This window comes from Pipistrellus kuhlii, unplaced genomic scaffold, assembly GCF_014108245.1.
Source record: "Pipistrellus kuhlii isolate mPipKuh1 unplaced genomic scaffold, mPipKuh1.p scaffold_m20_p_3, whole genome shotgun sequence".
In the NCBI taxonomy this organism is placed as follows: domain Eukaryota; kingdom Metazoa; phylum Chordata; class Mammalia; order Chiroptera; family Vespertilionidae; genus Pipistrellus; species Pipistrellus kuhlii.
Window position 1 is genome coordinate 74,845,892 of NW_023425529.1, and position 19,876 is coordinate 74,865,767.

General features: G+C 39.0%; 1 protein-coding gene across 9 annotated transcripts in view; it reads right to left on the reverse strand.

Annotated features, from left to right (window-relative positions):
- The window catches only part of POC1B (POC1 centriolar protein B), a 109,121-nt gene that overhangs the window by 27,619 nt on the left and 61,626 nt on the right, over nt 1-19,876 (reverse strand). For 7 of the 9 annotated variants that reach the window (XM_036454890.2, XM_036454883.2, XM_036454887.2 and 4 more), the window contains one exon: nt 17,017-17,097. The exons of 1 other annotated variant lie outside the window; for it this stretch is intronic. In XM_036454890.2, coding sequence (XP_036310783.1) covers nt 17,017-17,097 — 81 coding nt within the window. Of the gene's footprint in view, nt 1-2,442; nt 4,025-17,016; nt 17,098-19,876 lie in introns of those variants that run through there. One more of the 9 variants, XM_036454889.2, reaches the window with a different exon arrangement.

A 19,876-nucleotide genomic window follows, 5' to 3' on the forward strand; every position in this document is an offset into this window, starting at 1 on the left:
ATTTTCCAAAGCACACAATTGCCTTCACTTTAATATTAATATATTTCTAGTTCTTTTTAAAATGAATAATTATTTATATCCTGAAATTCATTAAATTATCATCATCCCCAACATCTATGTTTATGAATCTAGAATAACATTTAGCCAGTCAGCATGGTACTTTGTCTAATGCCGGATTTAAAATTCATTTATTTTACATAATGTCAACCTTAGAGAATAAGTGCACAGATTCATTTTACTGAACAAGAAGCTTCATACAGAAGAACTGTCCAAGTGAACTACGACAAGTCTTTGAACGTCCCACTTACAAGGACAAAGTATTAACCTGTAACACAACTCTACTACATAATCACTCCCCAAGAAGAGATGGGTCTGAGTCTGCGGGGCCATGAACATGGGAGGCCTGGATCCCCTAGAACTGAGGATACTCGTGATTTGAGGAATATCAAGAGAGAAAGAAGGGTTGGAGGAGATGGCCTGGAATTTGCAAATAGGCAAAAAGCCATAAAACTGTCTCAAATCACCAGGAGAAAAAAAACACAAAACCCTAAATATTATGGGTTTGGCTATGTTTTTGAATCTTGCCCACAAGATTTCTAGCCCATTATATTGAAAATATTTACCAACACCCCCTCCACACACACACAAAACCAAGCATAGCTCTATTTAAAATAAAAGCCAATGGAAAATAGAATTCACTGTGTAAAAAACCACACTAACCAAATCTGATAAAAATTTATGTTGTCATCTATACCACAAAGGGAATAATGCCTTCACAAACCAGAACTAACAGCAATACACCATCAAAAGAAAATGTAAGCCCACACAATTCTTGCTATAAAAATATAATTTCTTAAAAACAACCAATAGCCCTGGCTTAACTGGTTGGAGTGTTGTCTTGTACACCAAAAGGATGTAGGTTCGATTCGCAGTCAGAACACATACTTAGGTTGTGGGTTCAACCCCAGTTGGGGTGCATACAGCAGGCTGTGGGGCGATTGCTGTTTCTCACATCAATGTTTCTTGCTCTCTTTCTCTCTCACCCCCTCTCCCTCTTGAAAATCAATGGAACATATTTTTGGGTGAGGATTAAAAACAACAACAAACAAACAAACAAAAAATATATGTAATCCTCACCAGAGGATATTATTTTCCATTGATTTGTTTTAGACAGTGGAAGGGAGTGAGAGATGGAGGGAAGGAGGGATAAAGAGAGAGAAACACTGATGTGAGAGAGACACAACACTGATGGGATGCCTCCCTCATGCACTGGGAAATAAACCTGCAATCGAGGTCCCAGGTATGTGTCCTTGACTGGGAATTGAACCATGACACTCAGTGCCCAGGTTGGCTGACATTTTAATCACTGAGCAACACCAGCCAGTAAGGGCAATGTACTTACTATATTTAAAAAATATATATTTTAAAGCTACAATAATTAACAATGGTATAATAATGGATCAAGGACAAGCAGATCGATGAGACCGAAGTAAAAGTCTCTGGACATATAAAAGAACACAAGAATTTAATGTTTTTTTAAGGTAAATCAAACAAGTAAAGAAAAAATAACACAAATTGAGGTACTTTGTTAACCATAAATCTGTACCTTATAACTAAAAGTAATTCATCTAGAATTTAAGATTTAATTGTAAAAAAAAGGACCTTAGGAAAAGTAGTTGAAGATATCTTTGGGAAGTAGGAAGGGATTTTCTTTGTATAGACTCTAATGAAGTCATAAAATTAATTATATCTTTTAAGAAATGAATGGAACTAAATTGATCAACAATCAGAAACAAAAATCAAGGGACATGACAAACAAGGAAAATATATTTGTAATATATGATAAAGAGTGTTAACCTTCTAAATTATAATGAGTTTAAAATTCAACTTTAAAATAAATAAAATAGAAAAATGAGCAGAGTATACAAATAGGCTCAGAAATATAGCAATTATGAGAAAAAGTCAAAGTTTACAAGTCAGTGCAATAACAGGTAACGAATATGTTAATTAGTTGTACTGTGGTATATCTACACAAGTTATTTTATACATCTTAAATAGATCCAATTTTTATTTTGTCAGAAATGTTTATAGCTCACAAGTCACTAAAAATATAAATTAACTTAATATTTCTTGCTTATTACATTTTAAAGGCTTTTTAAAAATTAAATAATCAATAACTAAATGAATATAACAGTAGGTATATTACAATGTAGAAAATAGATATGATTATATATTACCAGTGCAAATCCAAACTTGTATACCTATTCTCAAGTAAATTTGCCTTATAAAGTCTTTTTAAAAAAAGTATCTATCCTTTAATTCAATAATTCCTCTTGATTCCATATCCACCCTTCAAAAGCCTATTTTGTGATATGGAGACCTGGACTCTGCAATCTACAGTTTTTTCTTGCTGGTTGGTTCTATTAGGCTCTGTCAACAGAAGACACAGACAGGGCAACCAGAAGCCCAGAACAGAATTGTTTCAAGTTTGCTGCTGCTCCTGTCAGCTGCTCCCAGCAACAGCTTTCACTCTCCTCAAATATACCAGAACCAGCTGGCCCAGGCCCCTCAGTGGTTAGGCCCAGCTCCCTGAGGTCTGTCCTCTGTGCTGCAGCAGATGGAGGGCAGAACCTCTTCTCTTAGAGTATAGGCTCTTTGATCCACAACTTCAACCTAGGTTACTATGGTTTTCTCCTTATCGATTTTTCCACTGACCCAAGGTCAAATCCAGAATCTCACACATTGCATTTAATTGTTGGTCAAGATAGTATGGCTACATAATATTCCATCTATTCATATACTATACTTCTATTTAACTAGTACTGTTACCATTGTAACTCACTAGGTATTATTGTAATAATAGGAAAGGAGCAAAGGGGAGGCCAGACACTGTAAGAATGGTCATCTGGGCAGCTTCACCACAAAGCTATACCTTCCTGCTCCACAGGGGCTCACTGGTCCACTCCCTACAAATCACCGGAGGAAGAGGTCCAACAAAGGGTAAGATGGATGCATTCACAGTGAGGTTGAGGTGATGTAGGGAAGGTCATTAGGTCATTACTTGTCTTTTCATCTTTTCCTCCACCCCACTTTTTTTTTTTTTTTTTTTTTTTAAAGCAATCTAAACTGGGAAAAAGATAACTGGCTAAAAAGGGTGACAAGCTCAAAAAATCCCTGGATTCATTGGATAAGCTCCTAGTTAAAATCCCCAGAGATAAAAGAATTCTCTCTCTTGCTGCTTATGTTCCTGTTTCTCACTTGCTCCATGACATGCACACGTGTGCGTCTCCATAGCCATGTGGCCCTAGAAGTCACATGTGGGCCATGCAGACTCCATACACAATGGACTGCAGCTGAACACAACTAACCTAGTCAGATGCTGAACTGGACTGTGCACATGTGGAGTGAAACACTGGGCAGTGGCTTTGATCTTAGCTCTGCTGAAGACACAATGGGATTTGCTCTGCAGGGGATTGGAGGAAAATGGGACCTTGAAGAGGAACTCCCTTAATGTTACCTCATCAGTCAATAAAGCTTTACACAATACCCATCCTCCCACTGAGGCCTCAGAATTTCTTACTGCCTAGCTTCCCAAGAGTTCCACTTCTACCAGCAACAGGTGGCTGGGGACAAAGAGGACACCTCACCAATAACAATACAGTCTTAAAGGACATCTGATTTGTGTCCATTTCTTAATTTTAAATAATGCTATTGAATAGAATAAACATCCTTGAGTAGAAGTCTTTGTACATCTTATCATTTCTTTAGGATAGTTTAGGATCTTTAGGATGATCATTGAAGACCCAGCGGGGAAACGGAAACCACAACAGATATTTTCACAGAGAGAATTTAATGTAGGGAACCAGTTAAACAGGTTTGGAAGTTTGTCAAGGCTAAAAGGGAGCCCTGAGGTGAGAACAGTAAACACATGAAGCAACTGCCTCTCTGGGTCTGGGTGGGAAAGAGATTGGAATATTAGAAGTTAGACACTTAGAGGCTCCTCAAGAGTTGAGATGGTTTGTTCCTAGGAGGGAAGAGGAATGTTCATTAAGAAGACATTCTGAGAAAGAAGAGGAAATGCCTGGCATTCCTTCTCCTTCCCCCTTCAATAGAAAACAAACAACAAGTAACTCTTAAGTGCTTTGGTAAAGTAGTCCAAACAAAAAGAATTCTGCCACCATAAACATTGAAACCTACCAAAATTCTGCAGAGATTTGAAAAGCAATTTAAAAAGTGCATACGATATGAAAACTGGACTTTGTAGTGGCCATTATTATCTCTAGCAAAAGTAAAAGAAAACACTGTAGGAATTAGTGGGGGAGCAAGGGGGAGGGAGAGAAGGGGAGGAAGGAGGCAAATTATACCAGACTATTTTTCAGCTACAACTCAATTAAAGTCAGTTTGAACTTTTAAATGACAGGTTGGAGGATTTAAAGCAACAGAGCTTTATGTATTCTTGAGCATGTATGATCGTGCACACAGTATGATATCTTCTACAGATATCATCTACTATGATATCTGACAATCTGAGAAAGTAAAAACAAAGACTTTGAAAACTACAGAAAGAACTAGGCAAGGACCAACACTGGGCTGCCAGTTCACTCGGATTATGAGGTTTTTAATCTTTCTGAAGCTTTAATATATTTGACATAACCTGACTTCATAAAGCACAAAGAACTGACTGAAAAATTCACTTTAGCAGGCATGCTGACTACTTCCACCAAATCATTAGCTGCCAAGTGGCTAAATAAAGCAAGCACAGGTAACTTAGCTGCACTGTATAAGCAGTACAAATAACTCTAAACCAGATGTGTACTGATGTACAGAACAGCCCAAAGCTAAGTTCGCTATTTTCTAAGAAATTTCAATAGAAAGAACCACAGATGTCATTTAGCTCCACAGTGAACGTCCTGTAGGTCAGCAGGAAGCGCATTACGGGCTGCCAGTCCAGGAGACAGACGCACTCTTCAGAGTGCTACTGTAGTAATTTCCTGTGTGAAAAGCTCACTGCTGTTCTGCATTCCTCAGGGTGCATTTCTTATCATCTCAGAGGATGTTGCTCTTCCCCAGGAAGAGGAAGGAAGCAGTTGTTACTGGATGTGTGGGCTGAGAGCTGTCAGGCATTTTCGGCATGCCTCAGCTGTGGGAACTGGGGATGCGGCTTAGGTTCCCAGCCCTGGGACAGTGGATAGAGATTACAGCAGCAGTTGGGAGTCACGGTTTAGAAATACAGTACCTCAGGAAGTTGGAAAGCAGAAATAATACTTAGAACTTCAACACTTGCAGTTTCCAGAAATGTGCTAATTTTCTAAAGTAAATTCTAAAAAGTATCTACTCTGTTGGGCTCCCATAAAGCATCCTATATAATAAAAGCATAATACAAAAATTGTCCCCTCGACTGGGAGTTTGACCAGGGGGTGGGGCTGGCTGGCCAACTGCCACGACCCCTTCCCCAGGCCACCCCTGCCCCTGCTGGTGGTGGCAGTCAGCTGGGGGAAGGAAGGCCCCAGCCAACAGCCAGCAGCTGCTAGGGACCTTACCTGAGCACGAATTTCGTCCACTGGGCCTCTAGTGTTTTATAGCATCCTTCTGTAGAGTCTCTATCTACACACACACACACACACACACACACACACACACACACTACATTTCACACAGAAAAGTAAGTGGAGGGTGACCAAACTCCTGTAATCCAAAATGTGACTTTTTGGGATAATGATTTTAAGCTGATTATTAAGAAACAAAAGAGTTAGAAAGAACCTCTGATCTTTCTCCCTTACCTGCCCAAGGGAACTCGGGTAGAAAAACCTGCTCTAAGGCAGGGAACATCACCACTAGCATCATAATACAAACTAAACTAGGGGCCCAGTGCACAAATTCATGCATCTTGGAAAACTGGGCAGTGAGGCAGAGGTGGGCACAGGGGTGAGTCTCAGTCCTCCCACTGCAGCCCCCAGTCCCCTTCTATCCCCTCCTGCCACCGCCACTCCCACACACCAACGGTGCTAGCCCTACTTGCACCTGCTGAGGGCGCAGAGCGATTGGGGCTGGCACCAGCAGTGAGTGCAAGTGGCAACTGCTGCCCTGATAGCCCCTCAGGAGCAGGGGAAAAGCCCACAGGGGTGATTAGGGCTGGCAGCAGCTGCTCACACCCACTGACAGTGCCAACTGATTGGGACTGGCGCTGGGTGCTGGCAGCAGAGGCGAGTGGCAGCTCCAGTGCTGGCAGTGGTGCAAGTGAGGCCGTCACTGGCAGTGGGTGTGAGAGGCAGCTTCTGGCCCTGATCGCCCCTCAGGAGCAGGGGAAGGTGGAAAAACCCTGAGGGGCAATCAGGGCCAGCAGCTGCTGGCAGCAGGTATGAGCGGGGCCAGCCCTGACAGCAGGTATGAGCACCAGAATGGACCACAGCACATGGGAGCAAAGAATTTTCAGTAACCACCAGAGGCTTGTCCAGATGATAGCTACTGGTGCCCCACCTTGGTCTGGTACCCCCACTCACCTGCTCCACTATCCTGCCACAGCTAATGTCCACCATGTTCTGTGCACACCCCCTGATGGTCAGCACGCGTCATAGTGACCAGTTGTTTGGTTGTTCTGCCATTTGATCTATTTGCATATTAGCCTTTTATTGTATAAGATGAGGCAGATAGGGAGAAATCTAGCAAAGCCTGTGTGTGGAACTTTCCACTGTCTCTGGGTGGCCCACCAAAATTTTGTTTATATGTTTGTTCTCTCTTCTACCTGCAAATAACCTGCTTTCTCTTTAAAATTTCAGAACCCTGCCTCCCTCTCCTTTTTCCAGAACTGCCCAATTTACCCTTGAGTCTCATATTCTTATAGCACCACTGTAGGACATCTGTAATACATTTTGGACATTTACTCCTGTTAATCTGTCTCATGTTAATTTTATTATTAGTCGAGCTAGAAGATCTTAGAAGGTGGGAGCAAAATTATTTTTGTGACTCCATAAGTCCTAATCATTTTCCTCAATAAGTATAGTGACCAGTTTTGTTGTTGGTGGAAAACAGGCTCTTCCACGAGATAGTGAGAAGAGCATTTCACTGATCCATGCATGGGAGATTGTGGTGTGGCAAGGTTTATTTGTAATGCAAAATCAATGGAGTTCCTCTCTTGGATTTTCAATGTCTAATCTCCATCCATCTGGCCATGAAAAAAGTCCAACTGTCTTAAGAAAGGCCATGACAAAGGTGAGTGTCCAGTTTCTGTTTCATATTAAAGCTAGTCCTTTTGGAGACCATATGGTCTGCTGCCTCCCATCTCTCTCTGCTGCTAGACCCGCACAGTCACATGTTCCTGGCAGGAAGGAGGGGAGTTTCCAACGAATGAGGCAAATGTGGGTCATGAAGCGAAAGGCCTTTGGGGAGAGGGAGAGAGAGAAATGGGGGGAGAAAGAGAGGGAGAGGAAGAGAGAGAGGGAAGAGAAGAAGAGAAAGGGGGGGGAGAGGAAGAGAGAGAGAAATGGAGGGAAACAGAGAGAGGGAGACAGAGAGTGTGTGCTCTCTTCATGTTCTGGAATTATAACCAGGAACTTTTCCCAAGTAACCAATCATCTTCCCAAGCTTTGTTGGGTTTGCATTGGGTCAATTATCTTTTTCCTAGGCTAGACTGACAGTACTCATTTTGACTTCTATTGCACAGGCCCTCCTCCCCCAAATTAACCTGTCGGGAACAGTTGGTGTGAAGCTGTAGCTTCCTAGTGAAGCATACAGGCCTCCGCTCACCAATGTCTGACTCCCCTGGCTCTCTTCCTATTAATATCTAGCTAACTTCAGTAACAGTTTTACTGCATAAAGTATTATTTAACTAAGGTTATTTTTAAAATTTGAATTAGCATATAATTTTTAGTGAAAGAAAACATCAACGTAAGCTCCCCTCCTCCCCCACTGTGACCTTGAGACTTAAAGGGAATGAAGCTCAAATTAGTAAAATTTTCAGTATGGCTACATCAAACATGGAACTTAGTAATTATTATGATTTTTATTTAAAAAGTATCTTTTATTTGGAGAATATAAAAAAGCCTCTGACCTAAATTACATTTTATAGATTTCCAGATCTCTATATTCTAAGAAACAAAAGAACACGTCCCTTTAAGAAACTAAAAAGTTTTAGTGTGTTTTTTACTTTTTATTTTACAATCCTAAAACATTTTTTTAAAGGTCAGCTATCACATTCACAACTGCTGGTACTTTTTAGAACATATGGGGCCTGATGTACTTCAAAAGCAAGGATAGAACTCATTTGGTAATGGTAAGAAATTTGTGAAAATGTTGTATTTTTCATCTTTTACTTTTGTTATCATGTATGTCCTATTTTAAAAATGCATTTGACAATGTCATTATCCCATTTCTTAAAAATTCAAAGGGCAATGATAGGTTAAACACAAAATTTAACTTCTAAACCTGCTGCAAGCCTTTTCAGAAGGGCTCATTGAGCTAGGAAGGTCCAGGGAGAAAAGGACCAGGTTCCGGAGCAAGAAGTCTAGACCAGGGTCACCAACCAGTGGTCTACTGGTGGTCCATGAGGTCCAAAAGGTTAGCGACCACTGGTCTAGACCACCAGCGGCAGTGGCTGCAGCACCAATGGAAAAGGCAACATGCCAACCGGCCCAGAGTTGAGGAGCACTTTTATACATTACGTTTTGGGGAAGGAAGACATACGCTGTTCTATAATAATTTACATTGGCTACAGATAAAGGGGATGGGATAAGGTGAGGGGGGCATGTTCAGATAGGTGAAAAGTCCATAAGGAAGAAGTGCTTGCTACTTTGGGCAGGTTGCTGGCAATATCCCATCAAGTTCAGGTATAAGGAAGAATTGGCGGCTCCTAAGGTTTGGTGGCACCTGGCTATTCTCTTTCAGATAACTGTGGAGATAGCCAACTGGAAATTAACTCAAAATACCAACTCAAACTAAGGAATGTGAGCAGTTTTATTGGCTGGCTCCCAGCTATTAATAGGCAAACTGACTAAATGCTCTGTCTCTCTCAAGCTCCCGCCTCCATAATTTAATTTAAACATCTCAGAATTTTTTTTTCCTGGTTAGTTTTTAATTATTTAACAACTTTAAATTATTTCTCAACTCTGATAATTACTCTTTTACTTCTACTAAGTATTATAGAAATACACTTAACTTTTTTAGTCACAGGATTAAAAAAATTTACTGTGTCTGATAGCTTGACATATTCACTATGGTTTGAAATTCAGACTATAAGTATTGTGGAAGGCAACAGAGATGGATTCTACAAATGCCTATATTCATTTCCTTTCAAATTCTTAGAGCAGGAACAGCCACTGAACCAATGCCTGAAGATGCCACAAAAATGTTTCCGAAAACTTAGTAAGCAGCAACAAAGTTATAAGCAAATGTACAAGTTAAATGCCACCTTATAAACTGTTGCAAAGTTTAGAAATTTAAGAAAGAACCTCACTCACCTACCTCCACACTTAGAGGCTCTTTATATGTAAATCCAGGAATGTTAGCTTACAGAAAAATAGTGAAAGCAAAAGGTTTGTGCAACATGATTTTTACTGATTTTCCTGGGAAAGGAAAAAGGGATTTGGGGGCAATAAATTTCATATTGCCATCTTACACTTTTAAAGTTATAAATTTTAGTTTTAGAGCATTTAGTTTTGCATACACTGTGTTCTTTCAAGTAAGTCTTTCCAAATCGTTGCTTACATAAGCAGTTGGGAACTGGAATAACTGAACTAGTTATGCAATGTTGTTTAGCAACCAGGACAAATGGTTGCCACAACATCCGTGGAGACATTCTCTCTGTATCTGCAAGTTTACTCTTTATACGTCCCTGTGTTTTGTCAACACATTAATATTTTTCAGACAGCATATTCCATATGACAACCTCCGTGAAATGTAAAACCCTTTTCTTCCTAAAAGTAGACTTATGCAAAAATCTTTTCAAAGGGAAACCAATACACTTTGCTGAAAAATACGAATCTAAATGACATCTAGGAAGGGGTGTGTTTTTACCACTGTACTTCCCAAAGGCACAGAAACAGCAGAATGCCTCTTGCACTGATTCAGCTCATCACTTCACTGATCCCAGAAAAGAAGATAGAAACACCACAGTTCTTTTTCTCTTAGCAACCCCACTGGCAAACAAGGCCAAACCAGGAGATTATCTGGGCCATCCTGAGATTACTCAGGGTTACACCGTATTGTCCCTGGGGAAAGTGCATAGGGAATCCCTCTGCTGACATCCAATCTGTCAGGAAATCCTCTTGGCTCTGCCTTCAAAATAAACCCAGAATTCCAACACTTAGCATTACCTCCTCTGCGAGCACCCCAGGTCATTGCCTCCTCTCTGAGGATTTCACTAGCTTTCTAATTGGCCCCTCGTTCCCTGTCCACTACCCACCCACTCCTCCAGCCAATTTTCCACACAGTAGCCAATTTTAACACATGTCAGATCAGTCCCTCTTCTGAAGGTGACCCTGGTGATTCCTATCTCACTCTCCATCTGGCCATCTAGCATTGCTCCTGCTTGCCTGCTCTTTCCGGACATTCATGTGACTTGTTCCCTTCATTCCTTCAGTCCTTTACTCAAATGTCACCACAACATGACTCTTGTCTTGGCCTTCTATCTAAATAAAACACACCCGCTTCCTGCCTGCCTGCAGCATTTTTTCCATCTTTGCATTTTTTGGTCTACTTTACTGTACAGTCTATTTTTAAATTTGTGAGTTGCTTGCCTCCCCCACCAGAATTTGAATGTAGTCTTCTCAAGGGCAGGTGTTTTTCTTTTGTTCACGAGAACAGTAAGTGACACAGAATAGTTACTAAAAATTCTGACTGAGAGCCAAAAATGTGAGTGGCCATGCTCCCTGCAATCTGCCACATCCATTACCCACTGAGTTAAGTAACCTAAAGACCCCAAGCTAGACTGATGCACTTTTACTACCATGTTGTAGCTTCAATTACTTTTTTGTTTTATTCTGTTAATTCTCACCTGAGGATATTATTTTTTCCATTGATTTTTAGAGAGAGTGGAAGGGAGGGAGGAAGGTGTGTGTGGGGAGAGAGAGAGAGAGAGAGAGAGAGAGAGAGAGAGAGAGAGAGAGAGAGAGAGAGAGAGAGAGAGGTGGGCGAAACACATCAATTGGCTTCCTCCCATACACACTCCACTGGGGTGACATCTAACCTGCAACTGAGGTACATGTCCTTGGCTGGGAATCTTCAGTGCAAGGGCCAATACTAACCACTGAGCTTACTGGCCAGATCCCAATTGCTTTGGAGGCATCTAATTATACCTTGCTGTCCCCATGTGGAATGCCCCTATTAAAAGTCTACCCATCTATGGTCAGGGTAAGAACTGGCCAAAGGTTTTCTTCTAGGAAAGTCCTTGTTTCCTCCAGTCCATTAATGGTCTTTTCTGAATACTCCCATTAGCAGCCTTTCAATTGACAATCACATACACTTGGCAATCTAGTATACTGAAAATGTCACTTGTTTCCTACACTATTATTTCTGCCTGGTGAGGCTGGGCATTTCTTGAGGTCAGGTGGTCAGCTTGAGTCCCCTCCACACCTCACGCAATTCCTTCATGCAGTATGGCTTTAAGAATTTTGATTGATGAACAGCAAAAAACAAAACAAAACTGTAGGCACTGATATTCTTCTATGATATAATTGCAAATTCTCCATTTATTGTAGAGATTCATTTGACCTGAAATACTGTCCCTAATTCTAAAGAAAGGTATACACGTTATATTCATATTCTCTACTCAGTGGCCAGAATGAAGATGAGAACACTGTTTCAGTTCTCTGAGAAGACTGCAGTGTTTGGACAATCAGAGCAATACTGGCAAAATTGTCAATTTCATTTATAGGACAAACAACAAAATTAATACTTCAAAACTTAGGAATATGGTTTATCTATTGTGTCGGCAACTAAGTAATTGCGGATTTTTAAAAGAAAATCAAAGACAATTTTTTTATGGAACTAAATAACTTTATTCTGTAATGTATTGCCCATTTTGATCAATGACCTTTTGCCATCTTTCAGGCAGCATCATAATCCCACGTTCAAAAAACTTCTGGTTTTTATTAGCAAAAAACTGAATCAGGTACGATTTGACATCATCATCATTATTGAAATTTTTACCATTCAAGGAGTTTTGTAAAGATCGAAACAAAAAGTAATCAGATGGTGCAAGGTCAGGACTATATGGTGGATGTGGCAAAACATCCCAACCAAGCTCCATTAATTTTTGCCGAGTGACCAAAGATGTGTGTGGCCTTGCATTGTCATGATGGAATACAACACCTTTTCGATTTGTCAATTCGGGCCGCTTTTCTTCAACTGCATTGTTTAATTTCGTTAGTTGTTCAATGTAGACATCAGAATTGATCGTTCGGTTGGGTGGTAAGAGTTCAAAGTAGACAATTCCTTTGTAATCCCACCAAACTGATAACAAAACCTTCTTTTGATGAATATCAGCTTTTGATGTTGTTTGAGTTGGTTCACCTGGCCTGCTCCACGATCTTTTCTGCTTGATATTGTTGTAAACAACCCATTTTTCATCGCCAGTTATCAGTCGTTTTAAAAATGGATCATTTTCATTATGTTTCTTTAGCAAATCGCAGCTGCTAATGCGTTGCGTTAACTGTGATTCTTTCAGTTCGTGAGGAACCCATGTATCGAGTTTTTGAACATAGCCAAGTTGTTTTAAGTGATTTTCAATGCATGTATGTGATACATGAAGCTTCTCTGCAATCTCACGTGTTGTACTGTGACAGTCCGAATTGATTATTGCTTTGATTAGGGCGTCATCAACTTCAACTGGACGACCAGAGCGTTTTTCATCTTTGAGTGAAAAATCACCAGAACGAAATTTGGCAAACCAATTTTGACACTGCCGTTCTTTTAAGGCTTCGTCACCATAAATAGCACATAACTTTTTATGAGCTTGGGATACGTTTTTCCCTTTGTGGAAATAAAAAAGCAAAATATGACAAAAATGTTCCTTTTGATTTTCCATTTTTCAACCAACGCCAAACAAAAACTACAAAACAGATCAAAAAACTTTTTTTACTGATTAACAGCTGAATAGCCAACTATCAAATAACAAAATGTGTTTTACATTTGTACTACGTCTGCAAACCTAAAAATTCAACTGAAGCCATATATGTGTGAAACCCGCAATTACTTAGCTGCCGACCCAATAAATATAAAAACATTTAAATAATCCAAGATTATTATAAATAAATTTTATTTCCAGTCAGCATTTTTTAAAAGACTTTATATTAGGATACAGAAGAGGAATTCTCATTTTGCTGCTTGCCTTTTGGGTGGGGTGGGGGATACTGAAACATCTTACGTAGCTATATCATGTCAATAAATGCCCTTATACAGTTTTGATGACAAAACCCTGGTCTCATAACTGAATATTTGAAAATATTAAAAAGATTCACTGAATTCTTTAATTAAATAATCTTTTAAAAAATCAGTATATAAGTGACAACACAATAAAGATTCAAAAATTTGAGATCCATAATTATTAAACTTTGTCTATATGACAGCCAATATATGCCTTTACAGAAACACTATTTTACACACAAAGTTTTAAAAATGCAGACTGGTAACAGCTTATTTTGATCCCAAAATATTGTATCAAATTTACTGCCTGGCATCAGAGGCATATGTGCAAGTCACAAAAATACCAATTGGCACACTGCATGCCATAATTCCTTCTGTGTAGCAAAAAGGCATCAGAGTGTAGATAAGATATCAGTACACTTAGATCTTCAACTCATCCTGCACATAATATTGACTCAAGCCAAAGTAGAAATGGAAACCAACAGTTTCTTATACCACAACAAACCAGCTTTTATCCAAAGAAATTTGATGAATTAAGGTTTAAAGAGTAATATTTTTATGTCCCATCTTGATTAAATGAATTTCTAAGGAAACTTTCTTCCTATTTACAAAACACAATCAAGTCCCAAAATAAACAATAATCACAATAACAAAAACCAAACCCACCTTTAAGCACTGCTCTTATTGAATTCCAATAGTTCTCTGAGTCTTTAAATTATAATCACAGGCAAAGTCCATACCATAAATATTTAATCAAATATACTTCATGCCAGAGCAGAAACAAATCTCCCTCACAATTGTGTCTGATTTGTTGTGGAGAAGCCAAAGAAAAGCAGTTAAAGCACAGATGACAGGGTATGAATTACTTACCAGTAGATAAATGGGAAAGCAAACAGTTCAAAGTTGATTTCATTTTAGTTTTCTAACCAATTATCTATCACTGAGCTAAAATTATTACATATACACACTGAAGAGCCAACCTGGGTGTGAGAAGATATTTGCAAATGATTATCCAATAAGGGGTTAATATCCAAAATACATAAGGAACTCACACAACCTGACACCAAAAACAAACCAACAATCCACCTGAATAGGCATTTCTACCCAGAGGGCATACAGATGGCCAACAAACATATGAGAAGATGCTCAATATCACTAATCATTAGGGAAATGCAAATGAAAACCACAATGAGCTATCACCTCACACCCCTTAGAGTGGCTATCATTACTAAATCAACAAATAACAAGTACTGGAGAGGATGTGGGGAAAAGGGAACCCTTGAGTGCACTGCTGGTGAGATTGTAAATTAGTGCAGCCACTTCAGAAAACAGTATGGAAATTCATGAAAATATTAAAAATAAAGAGGCCATATGGTCCTGAAATTCCACTTCTGGGTATTTATCAAAAAGAAATAAAAGCACTAATTTGAAAAGATATATGCACCCCTATATTCACTGCAGCATTACTAGTAACAGCCAAGATCGGAAGCAATCTAGATGTCCCATCAATAGGTGAATGAATAAATAAGTTTTGGCATGCGTGTGCACACACACATACACAAAATGGAAAAATTATTCAATAATGAAAAAGAATGATATTGTGCCACGTGTGACAACATGGATGGACCTAGACAGCATTATGCTAAATGAAATAAGTCAGAGAAAGACAATACTCTACATGGTATCACTTATATGTCGGTTCCAAATGAAACAAAATAAATGAATAAAGAAAACAGAAACAGACCACAGATACAGAGAATGAGCTCATGGTTGCCAAAGGGGAGGATGTGGGAGGGATGGCAATTAAAAAAAAAAAAAAAAACCCTTTAAAAAAAATAAAAAAGGAAAAGGAAAAGAAATTTAAAGAAAAAACACTTCAGAGATGTTCTTTATAAAAATCTAAATGCTTGCCGAAACTGGTTTGGCTCAGTGGTAGAGCGTCGGTCTGCGGACTGAAAGGTTCCGGGTTCGATTCCAGTGAGGAACATGTACGTTGGTTGCGGGCACATCCCCAGTAGGGGGTGTGCAAGAGGCAGCTGTCGATGTTTCTCTCTCATTGACGTTTCTAGCTCTCTGTCTCTCTCCCTTACTCTCTGTAAAAATCAATAAAATATATTTTTAAAAAAATCTAAATGCTTTATGAGCCTCTATTCCTTTAGAAAAATCCCCTAAATACATCTATATACATATACATATATGTGTATATATACACATACACACACACACACACACACACACACACACACACACACACATATATATATATGAATAAAACCAGGAGTCATGCTATACCTTGCCTGGGGGCAAGCAGTGATCTTCCAGATTATAAAAGAATATGCCTAGATGGGATTTCATAAATCAAATCCCAAACCAATTTATAGCAACAAGTTTTTATCCTATGTTTTCTTGTCTGTTTTATTTTTATGTAGCATCAGGCACACAATTCAAAGTAACTGTGGAGTCTTCTTCCTTTTAATGCTTACATATTGGGTTGAACCATGGGAAATCACTGATATTAGCCCATTTTGCTTACAAAATGGCAATCCCACATAATTTAACTTAATATTATCCTCCCATGGATAATTATATCCTTTGGGCTTATTATTCTGTTTTGTATCACAACTGCAGACTTGTCATGTGTTTATTACACAGAATTGTCCTCTATAAGTCCCACATTGACTGCATTTCTGACTGAGGGGCCTATATCACAGACTAGCTGACTTTGGCACCTGTGGATTACCATCCAAGGATGGACAACTCCCTGCTATCCACTGCTAGGCGGCAGTTACGCCACTTCCCTGGCATAGTCCACCGAGAACACCTGGATTTCTCAGGCCATGAAGCACTGCAGAGCTTGAAGGGTATTGGCAGCAAGAGTGAGTCTCAAAGTATGGACTGTCTGCTAAGTCAGGAATGCCCAAATGTAGTCTAAGGAGACATTACATCTCCAAACCACATAGTATTTGCTTCTCTCACTACAGGGACCAAATCCCACTCACCAGAATTTGTGAATTTCAGCACATCTTTCAGCAGTGACACCGTCACAGGAGTGTCACCAAGACCAAGCCACTCCTCTCATTTGTTCTTATAATTAGTTGCACTGACTAACAGAATTGACAGCAACAATGATTAGCCTTACAATGTCAAATACTCAAATTGATATGCTGAGACACTCAATTGTTGAAGACTTTGGATATACTGAGTAAATCAATTATCTGTATGGAATTTTTACAAACAAAATTGCAACTATTGGGAATATTTTTGAATGTCTGCTTAGTCCACCAGGAGGAATTAACAAAGCTAAACAACTCCTTTTAAGGAAACTACAAATAAGTGTAACATCTCTGAAAGGTAATTAACAAAGAAGAAAGTCTGTTCTGTGACAACACGTGAAATGTCACCTGGGTAGCACCTTGACAGGAGGTGAAACAGTGTGTATTGATTAGACTGAGTTTGAAGTCCTCAAAATGAAGATTTTTTAGGAAATTGGGCTGCTCCCCCTTGTGGCTAGGTAGATACATTGTAAATATGACTTTTTGTATAAAGTTTTTCTATGCTAAAATGTTAGGCTACTTAGCCCACTTTTTATCACCTCTCTTTTAAAGAAAAATGGATTGTGCCAAATACCAAAATGCCACTTGAATGTCAAAGAAAACTTACGGTGGTAGAATCAAAAGAAAGGATGTCCACAACAGGGGGAGTAGAGGTCTGCAAGTCAGTTACCTCAAGTTTTGGATTAATCTGTGAATATACATAAGAAAAATTAATATTAGAAATTTATACCATAAAAAACTGGGGGACATTTATAAAACTTAGAGGACATTTCCTAATATATTCTAAAATGAAAGTACATTTGATATATTCATTAACATGAATGTAAAAATTTAAAACAAAATATTAGCCTTTTGAATCCATCAATGTATAAGAAAAGATCATGACCAAGTTGAATTTATTCCAGAAATAAAGTTAATTTTACATCAGAAAATCAATATAATTCACCTAATGAGGGGATTTAAAAACAAAATAAAATGACCCACCTCAAAACGCAGAAAAAATCCTAGCCAGTTTATTAACACAAGAAAAGGAAATAAAAGTTGTTAAGATGTAAAAATTGGAATAGAAGAAATAAAATTGTCATCATATATTATATAACTGTCTATGAAGAAATCCCCAAAGAATCTACTGCTACATCATTAAAGCTAAAAGAAAATTGAAGCTAATTGAAAATAAAAAATTGTATGAATGCACTTCAAGATAGTTAGGAATATAAATTTCAAAAAGATATTTACAATACCATAAAATAAATACATCAGAATCTATATATATAAAAGCCTATGGGACCTTTCAACTGGTAGCTATGATGCGCAATGACCACCAGGGGATAGATGCTCCAAACAGTAGGTTAGGTTGCTGCTGGGGCCCTGTCAGCCCTAAAACTGGTTCACCCGCACCCCAGACCCAGTGAGGAGGAAAGAGAGATCCCTTGTGGAATCAGTTGTGAGTTAGGTTGCTGCTGGGGCCCTATAAGTCCTGACTCTGATTCACCCACTTCAGATTCCCTTTCAATGTGCATGAACCCATGCATCAGGTCACTAGTAAACATAGAAAAATGGCAATGATCTATACAGGAAAAATTAATCAAACTCATATAAAGACACAAAATAAAAAGTTCTAACATTAGAAGCTCAGATGGAGAGTCCTGTATGTATGGGAAATAAATATAAAAGGAAAATGGTACCTCAAATCAACAGAGGAAAGATGATTTATAGTTGAGAAAACTGGCTCATTATATGGGTCCCTGACTAATATACTACATACAAAGGTAGATAACATATCAATTCAGAAAATGGCAGTGGAATAGATAGATGTGTTCCAAGCCTTATCCCAGAGCAGAAAGAAAGAACAGCTAAGGGTCACACAAGGAGTGTTTGTTGGCAAGTTAAGGGGCAGCTAAACTCCAGGAGAAGGTGAGGGACTGCTGGACGGGATTCCCCTGACTGGGCAGCTCCTACTGCTTCTGGGTCCCCGCCCAGAGCTTTGGACTCAGATGTGGAGACTGCGCCATCTTGAAGGAGAAAGTGGATCTTATTGGAAGCCTGAAAATCTACAACTGCAGCAACCACTGAATAGGTGCGAACACCAGAACATCGGTCCCCAATTGGCGCAAACACGCCAATTCAGAGGAGCTCTTCACTCCACCATGGAAAGGTCTCTGGGGATAAGGTGAGGTTATCTGATCCCGGTGGGAAAGAGAAACGCGTGCTTTGCAGGAGCTGGAGGACCAAAGAAGTCTGTGCCTAGAAAAATCCATGGCTGTTGGGGCTGGAGTGATCCATGGACGTGGGTCCTCAGAGCTGCTAACAATAAGGGATCTCTAAAAAGCAACCCATTTTGATCTGATGCAAAAGGACAGACTAAAAATATCAAAAGTGGCCCAAACCGGTTTGGCTCAGTGGATAGTATTATTACTACTACTATTTTACCATTTTTTTAAAATGTCATTTTACTTTCTCTTTAGTTTACTTTGGTATTAGTGTTCTACATTCTATTTTTATCTTTCCTTTAGCATTGTTTTACTCTATCTCAACTCTACCTTTATGCCATCACTCTCTTCCTAACCTTTCCCCTTTTGGTGTCCTGTTTCTCTTACCCCTTTCCTGCTTTAGATTTTCCCTATTCTTTCTGTTTCCCCTCTGTTAAAATTTCACCCTACTTATATATTTAAGTAGGGTGAAATTTGCTGTCTTAACTATCCAAAAAATTGTTTTTCTCTCAATCCTTTTGTTGTTGTTTGCTTGAATGTTGATTATATCTAATTTTTATGCTTTTTTTGTGAGATTGTTTTGCTTATTGTTTTTGTTTGTTTGTTTTGTTTGCTTGTTTTTGTTTGTTTCTTGCTTCTGTTTTCCCTCGCCTTGATGTTGGTGTTGTAGTCTGTCTTAATCTCCAGGTACTTGTTGCTGGCATTTACTGGGATTAGTGCTGCTCTATTGAAGTTTTCTCCCCATACATAAAGTTTGATCCCCTTTTCTTTCTTATTTGCCTTTCTCTGGTGGTCACCTTTATTGGAGGTTATTAATATCGTGAATACATTTCAGTGCCTTGTGTGTTGTACCTGGTTGTGTTGTATTTTGTGCCTTTGAATCAATGCAGGAGAGAGAGAACTACATAACCAGACATCCAGAGAAGAAAGACCATGGGTAGACAAAGAAACAGCCGCATATGAAAGAAAAGCAGCATCACCAGAAAAGGAAATAAACAAAATAGAAGCAAGCGACCTATCAGAGAAAGAATCCAGAGAAATGATCGTAAGGTGGCTGAAAAGAATGGAAGACAAATTCGACAATATGAGTAAGAACCAAGAGGAAGGAAGTAAAGAAAACCAAGAAGAAATGAAAACTGTCACTACTGTAAAGTACTTAATAGGAAGCATCAAGAGTAGACTCGCAGAAGCAGAAGACTGCATCAGTGAGATAGAAGACAAGATGGGAAAAAAATACCCAACTAGAGCAGTTTCTAG